The sequence below is a fragment of the Saccopteryx leptura genome, chromosome 4 (genome assembly GCF_036850995.1).
Source record: "Saccopteryx leptura isolate mSacLep1 chromosome 4, mSacLep1_pri_phased_curated, whole genome shotgun sequence".
NCBI lineage: Eukaryota > Metazoa > Chordata > Mammalia > Chiroptera > Emballonuridae > Saccopteryx > Saccopteryx leptura.
Window position 1 is genome coordinate 36,600,290 of NC_089506.1, and position 19,825 is coordinate 36,620,114.

Genomic DNA, 19,825 nt, shown 5'->3' on the forward strand with positions numbered 1-19,825 from the left:
GTTGATGGATAACTTGTTACCCAGATGTATCTATCACATCACTTTTCCAGGAATGTCTTCTGGATTCCTAAATGTCTTTGCCCAACACCATCGCCAGGAGGCTTTACGATGGAAGAGAGGGAAGAGGAGAGCCGTGTCCCGTACCCGCTCTTCTCTGGCGGGGACCTTGCACTCTGGCATTTGTCACTTGTCCTTGGTTCCTGCGACAGCTTTCAAAGAAAATCAGGCCATGCCTGGTGCTCCAGGTAGGGCACAGACTGTCAAGCAAAGCAGACCCAGGTCTTAAGACTGCTGATTGCTTAAATCTAGTCTTGACATTAAAAAGGAGGAAGATTTGGCCCTGGCCGGTTGGCTCAGTGGTAGAGCGTCGGCCTGGCGTGCAGAAGTCCCGGGTTCGATTCCCGGCCAGGGCACACAGGAGAAGCACCCATCTGTTTCTCCACCCCTCCCCCCTCCTTCCTCTCTGTCTCTCTCTTCCCCTCCTGCAGCGAGGCTCCATTGGAGCAAAGATGGCCCAGGCACTGGGGATGGCTCCTTGGCCTCTGCCCCAGGCGCTAGAGTGGCTCTGGTCTCAACAGAGCGACGCCCTGGAGGGGCAGAGCATTGCCCCCTGGTGGGCGTGCCGGGTGGATCCCGGTCGGGCGCATGCGGGAGTCTGTCTGACTGTCTCTCCCCGTTTCCAACTTCAGAAAAATACAAAAAGGAGGAAGATTTTCCTGATTAAAAACAAAACATAAATCCTGTCTTGTCCTCTTCCTTCCAGGTTCTACTGGGAGAACTTCAAACATAACATAAGTTGACCGTGACCTTAAACTCCAGAAGGGACCAAGAAAAATGGCCGCTGTGTGCTTGTGCCTCTGTTCCTACTGGCCGGGATCTCCCCCTGGCCCCTGGAGAGCTATTCACTATCTGAGCCTTTCTGCCAATCCCAGAGAGGCTCCTGCTGTTTCTGTTCTCTATTCAGCAAGATTTTATGAGTATCAGTATTCACTTAGTCTTAAGATATGACTGAGAAGATCCAAGGTTTGGTTTTAATTTAATTTGTTCTGAGAAGCAGAACAAACGCGCCCTTCACCTGACTTGACGTGGAGGCTACCCACCTCTTGGACAGGACAAGGTCCAGGGCTGCCTCGGCTCCCTGGCAGGTCCGCCCTGGGCACCCGAGACCGCTGGGTTTTGCTGAGGACGGCTGGTGCCAAGGGCTGGGGAGGGTGGGGCTTCTCTCCAAGGCTGCCTCCTTGCACTAGGATGGTTATTCTTACAGCTCCTTTAGCCAACAGGATCCCCAAAAGTGAAGGATGTCATGGTCAAAACAACTCCAAAACATACAGTCAGACACAGGCACAGGAGAAAGTGGTTTCTCCAACGGTGGGTTTCCCAGCTATTGTAACAAGCACAGATCCAGACGTCGGAACCACCTCGGTTGTCACAAATATCTGTTCACTTTTAAAATCTCAGGATTGGCATAACCACAGAGCAGCAAACTGGTCGAAGCCCTTTGGGCGTACCGTTTCCCACTGAGGAAGCCCTGCTAAGTGGCTAGGTCCAAGGTGAAGTGTCAGGAGCCCCACGGCTGGTCTTTGTCTCTCTCTCTCTAGAGCTCTAGGCGTCCTGCATACAGCACACAGATCAGAACCTGGTCACCGGACGCCTGGATCTTGGCCAAGCCCAGAGGGAGATTCAAGTCAGCTGGCTTCATCGGTTCCTCTATCTGTTCGGCCAACATTCCAGCACACCTGCGTGGGCCACCTGGGTGCCGAGGGCACAGTCGTCAGCACAGCCCCACCCTCAAAGAGCTCGGAGCCTCCGGAGAGCCAGTCTGTACACGGGCCAGAGTTCCACGCAAACACACACACGGACGTCCCAGCTCAGCAGCACTCACGCTCCCAGCGCAGTCACAGGGCGCTGGGGGAGTCCGAAGGAGGGAGGCGTGGGGGCTGTCCCAGCACGGGGCAGACTTGCACTCATAGGAGAGTGACAGCGTTGCTGTGAAAATCTGACTCTGCCTGTCCAGCTGCTTCTCAGGTGAAGCAGGAACACTAGAAAGATGCATTTAAAATAGAAATATTTCAACCAGCTACATTGCTGACGCTCATAACTGCATTATCAGTGATGAGTTTGCCCAAATTAAAAATATAGTCTTACCACTCATTAAAAAAAAAAAAAGGAAAGTGGAAAGTGGCCCTAGGAAAGGGACAGCTGAAGGTGAGGGGGAGGTGTGGCCGGTGCCCAGAGGTGGGGGCCAGCTTCTTTCGCCACGTGTTTATCCCCGTACCTCGTCATCTGCTCCCCCACTGCCCTCTCTCCTCCCTTCCCCTCCATCCATCTCCATCTTCTCCCCCACCCCTCTGTCTATCTTCATCCCTCTCTCACATTCTACCTGTCATGCCCATCTTGTCATGCCCATCTCCTCCTTCCCCTGGAGGAGTCAGTCCTGCTCCGCTTACTTCCTCTGACCCCTAATCCTGAGCAAGAGCTAGACAGGGAGAAGGGCGACTCGGCGAAGACGAAGACGGTTGTCATACCGCGGAGACGGGCCACGCTTGTCAGTGGTGTTCTCACTGGCATCCACACCACTGCTTTCTTAGTAAATCTGGTTAGACTTTTGCCTTCGTTTCAATTTGGTAATTTAAATAATAATAAAAATAAATATTTTTCCCTTTCTCAAGAGATTGGGCTGAATGGGCCCCAACTGTGAGTTACAGCCAACAAACACTTCACTGACAAGTCCCAAAGGTTACCTGCCTGGTGCAGGCTCTTCAGAAGGACACTTGATGGCTCCCTGGCCACCTCCGGCTGGGAGGGACTGGTCCTTTGGGCTCCAAAGAGATACTAGGAGGTTCTGGGGAGGGGCGGTGGATTTCCTGTGGATTCTGGAGCTGACTAAGCTGCCATGAGGCTTGATGAGTCACATTCAGGATAGGCCCCTGACCACAAAGTCAAGATGTCCAACCCTCCAGATGTCCAAGAGTCTCTTGGTAACCATGGAGTGTCTGAAAGCCTATCATGAGCTGGACGTTCTGAAAGTTTTATTTGAGGAAGCCGGGAGGAGGCATGGCTATGCGGCTGTCCCAAAGGAGAAAGTGCTGCAGACGGCCAATGCCAGCAGGGCCCACGAGGGCACTACCAGCATCCGGGCAGTCCTGACCACAGTGCCGTCCGGGCCTCTTCCAGCTGCCCCAGGATGACTCCACCTGGTTCCTCGCAGCCTTCTCTGTAATGCAAGCACTCACGCCAAAGCAGTTCTTTCTGCAGGTGTTTTGGTAAAGACATTTCCTACTGCCCTCTTCAAGGGAGAAAAGTCACCGAGCATCACCAGGCCCGCTTCAGATGCGGGATCCTGGCCCACCTCAGTCAGGTTCAGGGGACTTGGAGGGCCCAGGAGCCTGCATCATTATATCATTACATCTCTTTGATTCTTACTATCACCCTCTAACTATTACTTCTCCAGGAGCCTCTTATAATCATACCACATCACCTAAATTGGGGCCCAGATGCTGTCAATCAGAAACATTCCAGAGGGTAGCACAGTATCCTCTCTTTCAGTTTCAGACTCCCTCTCATCCTTGTTACAAAAGTTAATTAAAAAACCTAGTGGTAGCCCTGGCCGGTTGGCTCAGTGGTAGAGCGTCGGCCTGGCGTGCAGAAGTCCCGGGTTCGATTCCCAGCCAGGGCACACAGGAGAAGCGCCCATCTGCTTCTCCACCCCTCCCCCTCTCCTTCCTCTCTGTCTCTCTCTTCCCCTCCCGCAGCCAAGGCTCCATTGGAGCAAAGATGGCCCGGGCGCTGGGGATGGCTCCTTGGCCTCTGCCCCAGGCGCTAGAGTGGCTCTGGTCACAACAGAGCAACGCCCTGGAGCGGCAGAGCATCGCCCTCTGGTGGGCAGAGCGTCGCCCCTGGTGGGCGTGCCGGTGGATCCCGGTCGGGCGCATGCGGGAGTCTGTCTGACTGTCTCTCCCCGTTTCCAGCTTCAGAAAAATACAAAAAACAAAACAAAACAAAAAAACAAAAAAAACCTAGTGGCAGAGAACTCTCCTTTTAAAGTGACTGCAATTTCACGTCTCACCAAGATGCCTTTCCAAGATAAACGTCCAGATTTTATTTAAAGTCTTCAACCTCAGAAAGGGAGCATGTCAACTAGAAAGTTGCTTGGCCCATCTGGTTATAACACAAATGCCATAAAGCCCAGTGGTGAAGAGCGGGGGGATAAAGGCGAGACTCAGGATCCAAAGACAGGATTTCACCCAGATATATTCTCCCTGCACTGCATGCTACACATTTAGTCATCTTTATAAGTTAAATGACTGTCCCCCTCCTAACTGTTCTTGCTGGTTTCTTGTAAGAAAACCTTGCCTCTACCACTCTTTAAAAAGAATCGCTCCAGAAGTTGGGTAGGTAACACAGAGAAAGTGGCAACTGAGCTTCCAGGCCTGTAAGCCCACCCTCTGAGCTGCAAGTCCCTCTGGATGGGACTTGACACAAGTCGCCAGTGTTCACAATTCTCTGAGGCAGCCAGGGGAGGAATCACCCCCATTTCACATAAAGCAAAACTGAGGACGAAGAAGCATTGGTGTTTTTTACCATAACTGCACCCAGGAATGTTAGCCACCGCCCAGGCCCCCACCCAGACTGTGAAGTCAGGGCTTGGGAGGGTGCTGCAGGATCCAAATGGAGCCTGAAAAGCTAAGGGAGTCCTAAAATAGAGCCAAAAACCTCTCTTCCTATTGGTCCCATTTGACCAACTCATCCTCCTCTCCAGCCACCGAAGACTGCAGGACAGGCCTTTCCTCTGTCCCCCAAAGGCGAGAGGAGAGGCCGGCAGTCCCTGTCAGGGGCAGCTGATCTGAGGAGGCTAGAGCAGAACTCAGAACTCAGGAAAGTTTTGGTCTGAAAACTCAGGTCTCAAAACCAGCTTTGGGCCAGTCAGTCCATCGGATTTGCATATTGGAAGACCCTCCAGCGTGAGGGTCCTTCAAAGGGCCTGCACTCCCCACACTTACCAGCCAAGTGGGGTGTCCTACCTGCACGGGAGTGGGCTGCAGACACTGCACCCCCAGCAGCCCCAGGGGATGAGCTTCTATTTTTGTGGCTGAGCCCTGCCACTGAGTGGCCACACATCCTGGGGCCTCCCACAGCCATCCCCTGCACATCCTGCCTGGGAGCTCATGGTCACCTTAACCCCTTCCCTGGTCAGGGCTCACAGGCAGTCTGTTAGGGCCAGCATCAGGCCCCCTGCCCCTGAGTGGGGACGTTTCCAATAAAATAAAGATGGCAGTTGCTCCAGAAAATAGTCTCCCGGGTTCCTTTCCACCACCACCACCACCACCACCCCCTGCTCCACCATGGCTGGTGTTTAAGTGTTTAGTGCTACACAGGAGCTGAAGGGATGAAGAGCAACAGAGATGATTTTAAAAATATGTGGTAGGAAAATCCTTGGAGTTGAATGAGAAAGTGACAATATCTTTTTTAAAGTGCAGGAGTCTTCCTCACTTTTTAAAAAGGCAAAGCAGCTAGACCTGAGGGGCACTGGTTAGGCAACACCCATCCAGCACTGCCCGGTCCCCACACCTGTCCCCAGCACTGCCCGGTCCCCACACCTGTCCCAAACACTGCACGTCAGCAGGCACAAGGCAGGAGCGGCTCCGGGAGGCATCCGCAGACCTCAGGAGGAGAGGGCCCCTTGGGTGATGCCCGTCTGGGTGTGAGAGGACCCTATGCCCATGACCATGGAGAAGGGCATCTGTGCACGTGGGGCACGAATCCTCGGGGCATGTGGCTTCAGGACACCCTGGGAAAGCGCCCTCGATCTGAGCTCCCTGGGCAACGATCCCCGGGGCTCCCAGATGGGACAGAGCGGTAGGGGCGGCGCGCGTGGGGTAGGGGGGGGGGGAGTCCCAGCCTGCCCAGAGCACAGTTTCTCTGCTTCCCGAACGCCCTGTCAGCGCCACCTTCTCCTGCCACCCTCCATCCATCCCTCACGCCCTCTGCACACCTGGCCCGGCCGTGGGATCGTCCTCCCAGCGGTCCTCCGTTCTCCGTCCTCCACGCCCGCAGGTGCCCACAGGTGCCAGCGCGCTAACAGCACCTCCTCCTGGGGCCGCGGGGCAGAGGGAGGGGAAAGGGGGAGGAGAGAGAAGAGGAGGAGAGAAGGCAGAAGAAGGAGGGGGAGAGGGTTAGAGGAGAGGGACAGGAGAGGGAAGGGACAGGAAGGAGGAGGAAAGGGGGGAGGGGAAGGTCAGGAGGGGAAAGTCGTAGGGGAGAGGCAGGGCGGCGGGAGCGAGTGAGAGGAAGGATGTCAGGAGGAGGGAGGAGAGGGTAGAAGGAAGGGAGGAGCCGGGGAGAGAGCGCTGAGAGAGGGGTGGAGAGCTCAGGGGGAAAGGGTAAAGGTCCGAGGGAAGGCAGGATAGGCAGGGGAAGGAAGGAAAGGGAGAAAGCGGCAGGGGAAGAGGGCGCGGTAAGGGCGGGAGGAGCAGGAGTCGTGAACGCGAGGGGTCGGGGGACTTGAGGAGAGGGAGCAGGTGACACCAGCCGGGAAGGAGCCGGGCCGCCTCCAACCCGGCCCTCCCCTCCCACCCTGCGCGGCGGAGACCGCAGCAGGCCAGCTGAGCGCAGCTGGGTTAGGGTCGTGTCGGGGGCGGGGTTCCTGCCCCTGCGCTTAGGGTGACTCGGCCGGGACCCAGACCGCGCTCCCGGAGGGGCAGGGGATGGACTTGGGGTCTGGTAAGGATTCTCTCCTGCCGACCTCACCCCCTAGGTCTCACCTGCAAAACGGGGGTCCCTCGAGGGTCTGGGCCAGGGTCGGCCAGAAGGGAGACTGTGCCTCCTCTCTGAAGCTCCTGGTCCCACGCTGGGACCCCCAGCTGCCTTCGATCTTCCTCTGAGCTCCGAGACTTCCCCTGAGGAGTAACCTGCGCTTCGCCCTCCCCGGTGCGGGGCCTGGCCTCCCGGCCGGCTGTCCTCAGGATGGGAGGAGGCTGTGCCTGTACAGAGCAGACAGCCCCTGCACATAGGTCAACATGATGGAAACCAGGGCTCCGTAATCTACTAGGACTACGGCTGCCCATTTTCAAGTCCTAGGGCACCTGAGGTGGGAGGAGCTCGCGGCATCGCTCCGTATTTATACAGAAGAGCGGCCCTGAGAGAAGCACGCAGGACCTGTACAGCTGAGCCTGAGCTGGCTGCTTGGGAACCCAGCCCTGGAACACGTTTCCAAGAAAAGAAAAACAAAAACAAAAACCCCGTGCCTTTTAATTCTTGTGTCTTCCAAGATTCCAGGGAAATATAAATTCTTGATTAGAACAAAAAAAAAAAAAAAAAAAAAAAAAAAAAAAGATGAAAAGGTTTAGAAAGATTAAAACATCCCAAATACTGATAGAGGCATAAACTTTAATTGAGACTTTAAAATGGCTGCCATTTAGGAGGTAAAAGTGGGCAGCCCATTTGACTAAAATAAAAGCGGAGTTCTGACCAAAGGGAAATAAATAAAACCCCAAAAGGACACTCTAAGTGCAGGACACACCTCGATGAGAAGTCCTAGGACTGCCTAGCTGTGCCCAGGGGGTTCGGCACACTGACCTGGGGTGGGGGAGTGCTTGGGCGCTGACCCGCGTGGGACAGCACCACCTGGGGTGTTGTGGAACCTCAGGGTGTGCCCCGGGCGCTGAGGTGTGCGGGCACCCTGGGGCCACTCCGCAGGGGGGCGCTGTGGAACCTCAGGGTGGGCCCCGGGCGCTGAGGTGTGCGGGCACCCTGGGGCCGCTCCGCAGGGGGGCGCTGTGGAACCTCAGGGTGTGCCCCGGGCACTGAGGTGTGCGGGCACCCTGGGGCCGCTCCGCAGGGGGGCGCTGTGGAACCTCAGGGTGTGCCCCGGGCGCTGAGGTGTGCGGGCACCCTGGGGCCGCTCCGCAGGGGGGCGCTGTGGAACGTCAGGGTGGGCCCCGGGCGCTGAGGTGTGCGGGCACCCTGGGGCCGCTCCGCAGGGGGGCGCTGTGGAACGTCAGGGTGGGCCCCGGGCGCTGAGGTGTGCGGGCACCCTGGGGCCGCTCCGCAGGGGGGCGCTGTGGAACCTCAGGGTGGGCCCCGGGCGCTGAGGTGTGCGGGCACCCTGGGGCCGCTCCGCAGGGGGGCGCTGTGGAACCTCAGGGTGGGCCCCGGGCGCTGAGGTGTGCGGGCACCCTGGGGCCGCTCCGCAGGGGGGCGCTGTGGAACATCAGGGTGGGCCCCGGGCGCTGAGGTGTGCAGGCACCCTGGGGCCGCTCCGCAGGGGGGCGCTGTGGAACATCAGGGTGGGCCCCGGGCGCTGAGGTGTGCAGGCACCCTGGGGCCGCTCCGCAGGGGGGCGCTGTGGAACATCAGGGTGTGCCCCGGGCGCTGAGGTGTGCAGGCACCCTGGGGCCGCTCCGCGGGGGGGGGGGGGGAGGCAGGCTCTCCCCGCCTACGATGCTGATGCTGCGATGCTGCGATGCTGCGATGCTGCGTCTCCAGGCACCGCGCTCTCCTGCGGGGATTCTGGGACCGGTGGTGGGTGCCACATGGGAACAGGGGCTCCTGAGTGAACAAGCCGGCAGGAATCACCGAGGAAGAGGGCAGGCTGCGCTGGAGAGGGTCTGGAGTGATTTGAGGGGGACAGGAAATTAAACCGGAGGGGACCTCTCTCTGCCCAGTGTCCCTCACAGAAGGAGCCTAGGAGACAGAACAGGTTCATTATCGGAAATGTCCCCCAAACCTGTGAGAAATAGGTCAGAGTGGACCATCATGGTATTTCTTTCCTGTTTTTTTTTTTTTTTTTTTAAAAGACCAACGCCCCATTTCCCATGATAGCATCAAAGACCTTCTGGTAACAGATTCTCTGACAGGCTATGTTAAATATTGTTTAACTGAGCGATAAAAGTCCAGAGGGAGGCAGCCCACAGGTCTGCCCGGGAAGAGCTCCCTGCAGGGTGAGCAAGCGGAGAGCACCGCTGGTGCAGAAAATGAGGGGAAATGGCCAGTGACCTGAGCCGCGACCCGACCCCGTCGGGAGAATGTGTGCAGGATGCAGGCTCAAGTTGCACGAGGGGCACAGCGCAGACTCCACGCTGAGGCGCGTTCTGCCATCATGCACCGGTGCCCACCCAGGATCCTGAATAATCATCTCCCCACGAACTGGGTGTAATTGCACACCCCACGAACTGGTGCAGAACTGGCAGGCAGCTCCCTGGGAACCAACCCACCAACAGACCCCGCCCTGCTTATCTTCTCCATGAACGCCGACTGCTTTGGGGCACAGTGAAGATACAGGAGATCAAACCCCAAGATTTCTGTGCTGTTCAGAAAATTGTAGGGCTAATTCTAAAGTTGAGGGACTTCAAAAGGAAATGAATTTCCCCAAGAACAAAAGCCCAGCTCAGCTTATCACTGTTCTGAGCAGTGCCCTGCTGATGTCTGGCTTGTTACAGCTGGATGATTCCTTTGTGACTTTCTGTGACTTCCATAGCTACTGAAGCCTCAGTGAGGCACAAGGAAGTTACCGCACAAAGGGGGTTCTAGAAAGTGTACGGGAGGAGCAGAAACCTAAGGGATAACTCGCCCGGGGTCAGGGGTGGGGGTTATCACATGCTCCTGGCGCAGAGCAGGGCTCCTCGGTGCCTCACCATCTTTCTACATTCAGAGCATGTGTTCACTGGTGTTCACTGTCTTGGCACGTGCGTGTTCCGAGCTCTGTCCTGAGAGGTGGGAACTTGCGGTTCGCTTGCTGCCGGTTCCACATCAGTCACAAAGACAGAGCAAATCACATTGTATTTAGCAGCATCTGCAAGGTGTGAGGATGGGTATCTGTGGTCCTTTGTGTTTGGAGTCCTTCAAAGGCATCCTCCTTTGGTCACTGTGCCCAGTAAGTAGTTGAGAAAGGTTCACCTGCTTTTCAGAGTTTTCTCCAATTTCTCTAACTTAGTGTTTGAAACTTGACCATTTGAGATTAAATTCTTTCTATAAAACACTGCTCTCAAAAGAAGTCTACAGTAGAAGAAGTAATAACTCCTTAGCTGGTAAGCGCTACTGTTCTCCAGAGGAGCGGAAGGAAAAGCAGGCAGGACACTGGTCCTCCCTTCAGAAGACCCAGGACGCTCAGCATGTCTCAGAACCTGCCCCGCCATGCTGGGTCTCGGACGGGAGGGAACAAACTGGGGCACACTGGACGCAATCGAGGGCTGATTGTTGGGAGTCCTATGGCTTCAGAGAACCTTGGAAAGGGAAGGGGGGAAGAAAAACATTATCTTCTCTGGCCCCCCATATTAGCAGCAACTCTGCTTGACCCTGACAGCAGCCATCCCTCCCTGCCTTGCTCTTCCTGAAGGAAGGCAGGCGTGGGGTCTGAGTTTAGCAGTTGCTCTGCCGGCCAGCTCCTGCTCCACGGCTTCCCCCAGCTGGCGCCCCAGCCCACAGTGGGAGGGGCTCTCCTCCAAGTCCGCTTCTGAAAGCAAATGGCCAGGGCTGGCCTGGCTGCCCACAGCCCCAGCATCGCCCTGTGCCCCCAAAACGCTGGCTTGGCAGGGCAGGTTGGATGGGGCCCAGACCCCTCCAGGCATGGGGCTTGTTCAGGCGGCACCACGGTGCCAGGCCCTGAGCTGGACACTGGGCTTTCACAGGGGACAGAGCGTGGTCTGCAGGCCTATGGAGCTTACCTCCCAGCATCAGGGCTGTGAACACAGACCAGGGGGGGGAAGAAGAGAGGACAGGGCGCTGCTGCGTGGTGGGCGGTTCCCTGGAGCTGTCCCAGTGGGGCGGAGATAAAAGCCGATTTGGGTGGGCTGAGAGGAGAGTGGCATGCAACAGAGACAGCAAATAGAGACAGACACATTTGGAAGACTTTTTAAAAGGAAAGCTGAGAAATGTGCCGGCGGCTGATGGGAGGCTTTAGTTTCAGATGGGTTTTCTGGTGCTGATGGGGACAACTGAGTGGATTGGGAGACACTGATGCCACATTTGAGAATGGGAGAGATTGCTCACCTGCCATAGATCACCTCTTCCCTGTTAGGAGAAAGGCTGATTTCTGAAGGCATGGTACAGCCACGAGGGATGGGTTACGTTCTGATTTCTGGTCTTCCATATCACGGGCACTCTTCTTCCTCAGTCAGGTTCTGCACGCCAGCGAGGGGCCTTGTCAGGCTCAGTGCCCCAAGAAGGACTTGCTTTCCGAGGAGGACCAGATGGAAAGTATGGTAAGTACTCGGTACAGCTCCGGGTGGGGATGTGAGTCGTGGTGTAGCTGAGCCTTGCCCCCAGTTGACCACCTGCCCGCCATCGGCTCAGCTCTTCACAAGGCCCTACAGACGCAGCCTCTGCCTCGCCCGACTGCTCTACAGCCAGACTAAATGTCTCAGTGCTTCCCCAAAACAGTGGTATGGCTTGAATTGTGTTCTTTCCTTCCAAACTATGTTGAGATCCTAAGATCTCCATTGCTCCAGAATGTGACCTTACAAAGGCAATTTTTATTTTAATAAAGTCATTAGGGTGGGCACCTAACCCAATATGACCAGTGTCCTCATAAAAATGGGAAATTTGGCCACAGACATGAATAGGGAGAATGCCATGAGAAGGTGAGGGCAGAGATGGGTGCTGTGTCTCCAAGCCAAGGAACCCCGAGATCACCAGAAGCTGGGGAGAGCATGGACCAGATTCTGCCTCGCGGCCTCAGAAGGAACTAGCCTCAGAAGGAACTAGCCTGCGGACACGTGATCTGGGACTTCTGCCTTCAGCACCTGAGACAATCAATTCCTATTGTTTAAGCTACCTCAGGAGCAAATGCAGTGAGCAAGCAGGTAGCTCGTTTTACCTTGCTCTTCTGTTGAGTGCTGTAAGATGCAGGTATATTTCCAAGAAGGGTGGCCATTTCTATGCTCCCTGCTTATTCTATACTGATTAGGCACACAGTAGTTATCTACTTTTAACTGTAGGAAGACAACCTACAAATGTTGATAAAAACAATAAGGTCTCGCCTGACCAGGTGGTGGCGCAGTGGATAGAGCATCGGACTGGGATGAGGAAGGACCCAGGTTCGAGACCCCGAGGTCGCCAGGTTGAGCGCGGGCTCATCTGGCTTGAGCAAAAAGCTCACCAGCTTGGACCCAAGGTCGCTGGCTCCAGCAAGGGGTTACTTGGTCTTCTGAAGGCCCGCAGTCAAGGCACATATGAGAAAGCAATCAATGAACAACTAAGAAGTTGCAACACGCTACGAAAAACTAATGATTGATGCTTCTCATCTCTCTTCATTCCTGTCTGTCTGTCCCTCTCTATCTCTACCTCTGTAAAAAAACAAACAAACAAACAAAAAACAGCAAGGTCTCAGCTTTGATACATTCATTTAATGCCACTGGTCAATATTTTAACCATCATTTTCCCCTTACCACATATATATCTTTTTTTTTTTTTTTCTTTTTCATTTTTCTGAAGCTGGAAACAGGGAGTGACAGTCAGACAGACTCCCGCATGCGCCTGACCGGGATCCACCCGGCACACCCACCAGGGGCGGTGCTCTGCCCCCCAGGGGGTGATGCTCTGCCCATCCTGGGCGTCGCCATATTGCGACCAGAGCCACTCTAGCGCCTGAGGCAGAGGCCACAGAGCCATGCCCAGCGCCCGGGCCATCTTTGCTCCAATGGAGCCTTGGCTGCGGGAGGGGAAGAGAGAGACAGAGAGGAAAGCGCGGCGGAGGGGTGGAGAAGCAAATGGGCGCTTCTCCTATGTGCCCTGGCCGGGAATCGAACCCGGGTCCTCCGCACGCTAGGCTATATCTTTTTGCTTAACTAGTTTATAAGGAGGAACTATAATCATTCATAAGTGAAACAAAATCTTAGCTAATTAAAACATCATGTTTATTTAGATATTTAGCTCTTATATTTTGAGATACCATTTATAGCAGATCTTTGGAAAATTCTAAAGGTATTATAACTATCTGAAATTCTCAAGAGGACATTTTTATTCTTAGTTAAACCCTCTTTCTTTAAATCTGTGAAAACCAAATGAATAAGAACACTGATGAGAATATTTTTTCAAATTATGATTCTGTGTAACTAATTTAAAAGGATAATTTATACTCAATAAGTAATACATCCATCCAGGAATCCATATTTCTCATTAAAGTTTTAACATCACGCATTAGGTCAGCGTCTGTCAATAAGCCCCGGGGTGCAAGGTGCCACTCTCTATGACTTCCAGGGTATTGTGATTTCTCTATCTTGCTAATGGGTCAACAGAGCAAACAAAATGATGTAAGATGGAGACAGGTTGCCTAGAATAATCTGCTGTGGGCAATGAGTGTATAGATCTTTGGATACGAGCAGCAAGCATTTACTCAAGATCCACCTGCTTTAGCCATGACATTTGTCCATTTATTGCGGGGCAGATGCCTTCAGTAAGGAATTCATCTGATTCATAGATGGGTTTTTCAGATTTTGGGGGGGCCTCTGTCAGGTTTAAGACTTGTAAATGTTGATGCATTAGAAATCTGTTACCTCATTAGATGTTTCTGAGTGATTCTCATAACTCCCTGAATAATAAAGAGGTACAAAGGTGAGCATTTCCCCTGAAGAATATTATAAATTTGTAGTGGTATCCTTTAGTGCACGAAAGGAATTGAGAAACTGTGTTCGAAGATTTTTCCATGAAAGAGAAAGCCTAATAACGTGCGGGTGTTGATCGAGCCGGGCCAAGACCCAGGGAACTGAACAGCTGTGCAACCCTGTGCACACAGAGGGGCGGCACTGGCTGTTTGCACCTGCTGAGCCTCATGCCAATGTGCAGGCAGCCACTTGGCTCACCCCCGCTGCCAGGGTTAGCGTGGTCATACACATTTAAGTAACTAACCTAAAGCAGGTGTGGAGTGGACAACAAACAGCCAGTGGCACGGAGACCCTAGATTCACCTGTGGCATTTACTTCCTCTTGCAGCCCTAGCATTCCATAGCTTTTTGTTGGCTACCAGGGTTTGGTCTGGGATAGTGAAGGTCACCCATTCATGAAGTGGGTTACTCAGTGCTCACTGTGCGTTTGCTTGGTGACATTCCAGGGCTGGGGAAAAAGTCCCAAATTTAGAATTGCAAATGGCAGAGCCTGACTCAGTGACTCCCAAGGCTCTGGGCTGGTTCCTGAGGCTGTGACGTCTGAGCAGAGCACAGTCAGTCCCAGGGGCAGAGAAACCATTTCCAGGGTTCCTCAACCTGACTCCACCCTTGTTACCCAAGCAGGTCAGAATCACAGAACCAGGTTTTGAGCAGGAGGTAGATGACCAGCAGAGGAAGAGAGGTGCAGGGCTGGGGGGAGATGGGTATCGGGGGCTAAGCTGCAGGCCCTCCAGACACAAGCAGGTGTCCCTGCATGTTTAGGCAGTGCTCAGGATCCGACTGAATGGGCAGTGCTGTGTGCACATCACTAACTTGATCTCCATCATAAGACTTGGGATATGTAGGGTCTGAAGGCCTGGAGTTTGGACAAGAGGAAAGGGAAAATCTAGATGGAAAGGGGAAGCTCAGACCTCAGGAACATGGATGAAGGCATGGATCTGGGGCATGACAGTCAGGGAGGGAGGGACAGACAGAGCATTAAGAAACCCAATATTGTGTTTCCTGTTGTGTTGTCGTAAGGTACCAAAAAGCTGCAAAATTAATAGATATCAATGGGTCTTTCAGTTTTAAATCTAAAATAAAGGTTAACTGAGAAACTTCTTCTCTTTCAATGGGAAACAGAATTTACATACCACCCTACATTGACTGAAGTTCCTTCCCCTTCCTGGAATCCTGGGAGTGACATACCTCTAGGCAAAGGAGGGAAGATGAACCCTGAAAGATTATAAATATCTTTAGTTGTGTTACCTTAAAAGTCTTAATATTTTTGTGTACTCCCTAAACAAATGTTGTAAGCTTGTGCCATGACATCATGCTCTCCCCAGCCTGTGTGTGATCAAGGGTATATATAACCAGCCCGAGATGTATTTGGCACTCATGGTTAGGGTTTGCAACTGCCCCGTCAGCCATCTGCGGCTGGCATATTTAATAAATCTCCTCCTTTAATAAAATTCTTCTAAATTCACCTGGACTTGGCATTTCTATGTAAACCCACAGAATTGAGGTACAAATCCTTTACAACAGTGTGGTCCCTCAACCCACGGCTGGGCACCATGACCTCAGGGAGCACAGGGGGACCCTGGTGCCAGCAGGGCAAGGAGGAGGCAGAAACCACCCCCCTACATGTATATATTGTAGGGGAGCTGTCTCCACAGCTTTCCACTTTATCATCTATCTGTAGCAGAGATTCTAGTCAAACTTCTCAGATGCCTTTTATTTATAAAGAAACTAAACGGGACATTTTTTTTTTCTTTATTGCAAGCAGATTCAAGTCTCCTTAGATAATCTGCAGAAAAGTCCAATATAATTAATATTAAGTCATACTTTATCTACAGAAATAAAAGTTAAAAACAGCATACAAAATAAATTTTACAGAAATGTAAGATTTGGTTTAATTTACAATTTAACATTTCAAAGCAGGTTAATGAATTATTATCAATTAAATATGACTGTTTAGAGGCTGATTTATCTTAAATGCACCTACTATACTCAATAATTTAAAAATAAATTCCAGTATTTATGATGATGACAACTATAGATTCCATTCCTGTTAAATACATTTTTGAAGATTCTCTTTTATTACATTACATAATCAACGGACATTTTAAACGGCAATGCAGACACACATTATAATTTTAAGTCAGAGACAATATATGCATATTAAAATTATGTATATTTTGATACGGTAAAAAATAAAGCTATATAAACTGATCTTTAGATTTTTTTTTCTGCAAAAGTAGAATCACACTTTAATAACACTTCCAACACATTGTCATTAAAACTTTTTTATAGACAATATCAGAATAATTCTTTTACCTATCCTCTAGCTAAAAAAAAAAAAAAAAAAAATGCATTTGCCAACAGAACTTCTTCCTGTTTTTAAAGTTACAAATGGAAAACTTCCAAACAAAATGTAGAACACAAGAAACTGCATACCAATGTGTGATATTGAGTTGTCAAATAAATACTAATTTTAAGATAAAGTAGAAGTGGTTGCTTTAGGTTATTTCTAGTCAGTGCAAAACAAGTAAACTTAGTGGTTTGAGAGAAAATGGCCAGAACATTTCCTTAGGTTACGCTGAACATTTGGTTGATGCCCAGCAATTAAGAATAGTGATAACAGCATGGGTGAGACATTTTTGTAATTGAAATTGCAAAATCTCACCAGGACAAACTAGAGTTCTGTAAACCTGTTGTTGCAGAAGCAGGTCGTTTTCAGCCCCCTTCCCTAGTCTAGGCTCTGCCACCGCCACCGCCAAGCATCACCTGGTCGGCATCCACGCTACTGAGTCAAATGCGCAGGACGGGGTTGATACGGGCTCTAATAGGAATTGCCAAGAGAAGGAAGGGTACCTTTCCTCCTAGCTGCCCTGTGGCAGAGGGCCAGCCTGTGTTCCTGGACGCTGCAGCTGGGAGTGTCCAGGTGCCACTTTCTGTCAGGGGGCTGAAACTTGCTGAAAAGGAGCTTAGGCCAGGGCACTGCTGCTTGGCTCATCCAGCAGCTCCCCTTGAATGCCTGGGGCTGCCCTGCAAAGCCTCCTGTGTCCCGCATGGTGGCCCCTCACAGGATCTCCTCAGGAGGTGGGATGCTTGGGGCTTGGGGAATGTGTGTGTGTGTGTGTGCCTGAGAATGGGCACCTATGCAGGTGTGCGGCCGTGCAGGGCCATGGAGCTGAAAGCAAGACGAGGTGATGTGGCTGGGACCACTCACGCTTTACAGATGACCTGCTGCCGGATGGCGTGCGGGTTCAGATCCAGATCGTCTGACCAATGTGGGAAATTAAGAGTTAACACTCTATTAACATACGCAGTCATGAAGATTTTCAAAACTAAAAAAAATGCTTCAAGTTGACATTACTTGCTTTAAAGTTAGTTTAAGGCAAGTAAATGCTAAATGCTGTAAGCTGAAAAAAGTCACATTAATATCTGAATATCAGAGACATATCTGAAATGTCATTTCAGTGGGGCTCTTCTCTTCTTCCTTTTTATTTTTTTACCTCATGCCCCTTATCTATATTCCAAATGACCAGGAACAGTCCATTCACTTCCCAAACAATATATTTTGCAGTATGTAAAGGTTTGGTGGCTTCCATAATGAGACTTGAATTATCAGAGGTAAATGGTACTAACTATCTCAATGCAGGTGGAAAGAAGATACCGAACCATCAAGTAAGACGCTTCTGTTTTAAGGCTGAAGGATGGAAATTAAAAACAAAACAAAAAGCAGGTGAAATGGCAATGAACTGTGAAGAATAAGCATAGCAAAATATCATGCTGCAAATACGCCTTTCAACTAATCACTGCCACTGGAAACACCAAAAACGAACAGGTGTAGAGAATAAAATCAAACCTGAAAATTCACATTCATCAGCTATTGAGACATTCGGCCAAAACTCTCACCGGAATTTAAAGTGGCCATAATTTCAACAACTTAAAAAATAAAAGCTTTAAAAACATACTTTAAAAATTAGATATGGTTATGTTAACAAATAAATGAATAAGAGATATAAACAGCTATGAAAATACTTCAGTGCAAAGGCAATTTTAAGATTTCTAAAAAAATACATTACAAAGAATTTGTTAACTAAACATACAGAGAATCTGTCCCCCCTACAGGTATTACATTTGTACCCATATTAGGTTCTTAAAAACGGCTGTAAAAATGCACACACCATTGTTTGTGGGGTCTAGTGTGGGCCAGAATGGCCAAGGGCTGCCACCACACACAGAACTTGGGGATGTGACAGGACAAGATGGGAACTGGAGGGTGAGGCGAGGAGGACCCTCGGGATGGGAACGGTCCCCTCCTCATTCTCTGTCTTATCTAAGCCAAACTTCCATCACTACGTCTTTGGTATGTTTATATTTCACCTCAATTTATCCCAACTACTTTGTGTTCACTGTTCTTACTGTTAATTTATCCCCTACATCAAATAAATATTTTAGGTGAGACAGTATACAATCAAATTGTGAAATCTGAACTTCATCTAACACCAAACATCTCTGAAGCAGACTGTCCGTGTTCCCTTACCAACATCCCCAGAACTTCACAGCATGAAATCTGGCCGTAGACAAGGTCCCTGCCTTTAGCTTAGCTTCCGGGTGATGCTTTTCTAAAAAGGCATCCGTTTTAATGTCTGAAGTTTGAATCTCAAACTGAAATGTCTTCTTAATGGACCATTAAGGCTATGTCGACTAGGATATTCCTAGAAATAGAAATACCAGCACAGAAAAGTGACAGGGAGTTTACAACACAGCAGCCTTCTCATGGTTTATCCGCTGGATAGTGCGCTGAGACAAAGGAGAGATCGAACAGAAAGCTCAGAGCAAGGCCGGGCCAGAGTGGCAGGGGAGGCAGATGGTTTATCCGCTGGGTAGTGTGCTGAGACAAAGGAGAGATCGAACAGAAAGCTCAGAGCAAGGCCGGGCCAGAGTGGCAGGGGAGGCGGCACTCCAGGAGGGCGATATTGCTTTTTAGAAGTGACAGGCCATCTTGCAGGCAAACCCGTGTTGGCCCGAAATAGATTCTGGAAGGTGAACACCGCCTCTAGAGGTTACCTCTCCACGAGGACAGTGGGAGGGGGTCGGCTGGCACAGCCGACATCTGTCCAGGGCTCCCCAGACCACCCCCTGTCCCCTAACACCCATGATATAGACATTTCCCAACAGGAAACTGACAAGCTTTACCCTCGGGATTGTGAAGATAAATATCTCAAAACTGATACTGGGAAAGCTTAAAAGGACAGTATATTACCTATTCCCCCCACGTGACTATTTTCTCTTCCCTCCACAGAGGCAGCTAGGGGACAGGAAAGGAGGAGACATGGAAACACTCACAGAGACTCCCAAACATGGGGTGCCATCTCCCGCAGAGAAGCAAACTGAATCAGACACACCCTGACAGTCAGCCTCAGGGTGTGGGGGGTTCTGAACAGAGCAACAGTATGGTCTCCGACTAAGGGGAAGGGGACGCACGGTTATCTGGGTGTCTGTGCAAAAGCCAAAGTGCCGGAGGGTCTGGAGGAGGAGAGCGCAGAGGCCAGACCCACTGGCCCCGTGGCAAGGGCGGTCACATCTGTGCTTAAATGGTGGATGGCAGTGTGACTGCCACCCGCGTGAAGCTGGACCACTGATCACCAAGCAGAGGTCCTCCTCTGGTGATGCCTGTGGTGGAGAGGACGGAGGGCACAGCCAGAGACCCTGGCCCGGAACGGATCTACCAGGCCCTGGGCACGTCCCAACCAAATGCACGAGGCCGCCAGGCCCGTGTGAAATGAGGACCCAGACCGCAACCTGTGCACTCCAGACAGGTCCTGCTGCCTCTTCCTCTTCCTTTGCAGGCAGAGGAAAGGCACACGCGTGCACAGCACACACACTTCGCTGTGCGGTTCTTAAAGGCTTGAACATATGACCTGTCTGCCACCTGTCTCCCCACAGGGCCCACGGCAGCAGGGTCTCCAGCTGGGATGGTGGCGGCAGGTTGAGACACCGATGATGGGAGGGAGGACCAAGCACTCCTTGTTCTCTGGGCACATCGTCACCTGTCTGGAGCAGAAGCCTGGCTGCGTGGCCGAGGGCCTGGGGCTGTGCAGAGAAGCAAGACGGCGGACTTCCGAGAGGCGGTCCAGACCCCTTGTGCTCGTGCTCTGTCTCTGCCTCTGTCGGAGAACAGAGAAGAGAGAGTCAGGACCCTCCACAAGAATCCCAGTAACAATGATCTGATGCAAT

General features: G+C 51.7%; 2 protein-coding genes across 10 annotated transcripts in view; both read right to left on the reverse strand.

Moving 5' to 3' along the window:
- MCF2L (MCF.2 cell line derived transforming sequence like) overlaps nucleotides 1-7,016 on the reverse strand; it is a 189,885-nt gene extending 182,869 nt beyond the window's left edge. Inside the window, exon 1 of one of the 4 annotated variants that reach the window (XM_066380536.1) lies at nucleotides 6,762-7,016. In XM_066380536.1, the coding sequence (XP_066236633.1) occupies nucleotides 6,762-7,008 (247 nt within the window). In that variant the 5' untranslated portion in view covers nucleotides 7,009-7,016. Of the gene's footprint in view, nucleotides 1-1,100; nucleotides 1,391-6,761 lie in introns of those variants that run through there. The other 3 variants (XM_066380537.1, XM_066380538.1, XM_066380539.1) reach the window with 3 other exon arrangements.
- An 8,319-nt stretch (nucleotides 7,017-15,335) lies between these two features.
- The window catches only part of ATP11A (ATPase phospholipid transporting 11A), a 150,580-nt gene continuing 146,090 nt past the window's right edge, over nucleotides 15,336-19,825 (reverse strand). For 4 of the 6 annotated variants that reach the window (XM_066380534.1, XM_066380535.1, XM_066380532.1 and 1 more), the window contains one exon: nucleotides 19,623-19,755. Coding sequence is in view for 2 of the 6 variants with exons in the window: in XM_066380531.1 (XP_066236628.1) it covers nucleotides 19,489-19,755 (267 nt within the window). In the remaining 4 variants the exon portion in view is untranslated. Of the gene's footprint in view, nucleotides 19,756-19,825 lie in introns of all 6 variants that reach the window. The other 2 variants (XM_066380531.1, XM_066380530.1) reach the window with 1 other exon arrangement.